This window comes from Cyberlindnera jadinii (genome assembly GCF_001661405.1).
Source record: "Cyberlindnera jadinii NRRL Y-1542 unplaced genomic scaffold CYBJAscaffold_67, whole genome shotgun sequence".
Classification (NCBI taxonomy): Eukaryota; Fungi; Ascomycota; class Saccharomycetes; order Phaffomycetales; family Wickerhamomycetaceae; genus Williopsis; species Williopsis jadinii.
The window spans coordinates 1-1,300 of record NW_017963718.1 but is presented as its reverse complement, the minus strand read 5'-3'; the positions used below and the strand labels follow the sequence as shown (position 1 = coordinate 1,300).

The window sequence follows — 1,300 nt, the reverse complement described above, 5'->3', positions numbered from 1 at the left end:
ACAGGGTCTGGTCTCTTTTCAGATGGTTACGTGAATAATTCCATTGGTACCGTCACCACCTCTCTTTCCATTCTTTATCCTAAGGAGTATAAGGAATCAAATGCTATTAGAAACGTCACTTCCATCGCTTTTGTCGGTACTGTTGTTGGTATGCTCATCTTCGGCTACGTCGCTGATTACCATTCAAGAAGAGCAGCCATGTTATGGGGTACCATTATCCTTATCATCATGACTATCTTAACCTCTGGTGTCTGGGGGAAGAACAGCTCCGATATTCACGGTATGCTTACTGCTCTAACAGTGTATAGATTCTTCCTGGGCATTGGTCTTGGCTCTGAGTATCCAGCTGGTTCTACTGCCTGTGCTGAGGCCTCTGCCATGTTGCCTCCAGGAAAGAGAAACAGATGGTTTGTCTGGTTTACAAACTTCATGATTGACTCTGGTTTCGTGATCTCTACTTTCGTGCCAATGGTGCTGCTGTGGATCTGTACGCCAGATCACTTGACTCCTGTGTGGAGAGTTACCCTTGGTATCGGTGCTATCCCACCAATCTCATTGTTCATCCTGCGTTTGTATTATACAGAAGGTGAGACGTTCAAGAAGACACAGTTCAAGAAGGTGAGAATTCCTTACTGGGCTGTTATCAAATTCTACTGGTTCAGGCTGACAATCGTCTCGCTCATCTGGTTCATCTACGACTACTCTTCTTACGGCTTTGGACTGTTCTCCTCGTACGTGTTGGCAGGTGTCTACGACGATAGTAATCTATACGAAGTCTTTGGTTGGAACGTTGTCCTCAACTTGTTTTACCTGCCAGGCTCTTTCCTCGGTGCCATCTCTGCTGATTACATTGGCCCACGTCTAACATTGGCCCTCGGTGTCTTCTGTCAATCAATCATTGGTTACGCTATGGCTGGTTCTTTCGAACAGCTACAGAAGAGTATAGCTGGATTTGTTGTCTGCTACGGTATCTTCATGACTCTTGGTGAGTTTGGCCCTGGTGATAACATCGGGCTCCTGGCTTCCAAGACCTCATGTACCCCTATCAGAGGCCAATACTACGGTATTGCTGCTGCTATTGGTAAGGTTGGTGCGTTCACAGGTACCTATGTCTTTACGCCTTTGGTTAACAAGTACGGTATTAAGTCCGCATGGTGGTTGGCTTCCTCACTAGGCCTTTTATCCTGTGCTTTAACAATCTTCTGTCTTCCACCTGTTGACCAGGCAGCTATGCAAAACGAAGACGAGGCCTTCCTGGAATACCTTGCTTCTACAGGCTTTGATATTTCCAAGTTGGGTA

The 1,300-nt window shown here is 46.2% G+C and overlaps 1 protein-coding gene across 1 annotated transcript; it reads left to right on the top strand.

Annotated features, from left to right (window-relative positions):
* Positions 1 to 1,300, top strand: CYBJADRAFT_181486 (glycerophosphoinositol permease; the record flags this gene model as incomplete). The annotated part of the gene is made up of 2 exons (XM_020217005.1): positions 1 to 280; positions 302 to 1,300. Coding segments are annotated over 2 exons (1,279 nt in total), but the record flags the coding sequence as incomplete, so codon positions are not given.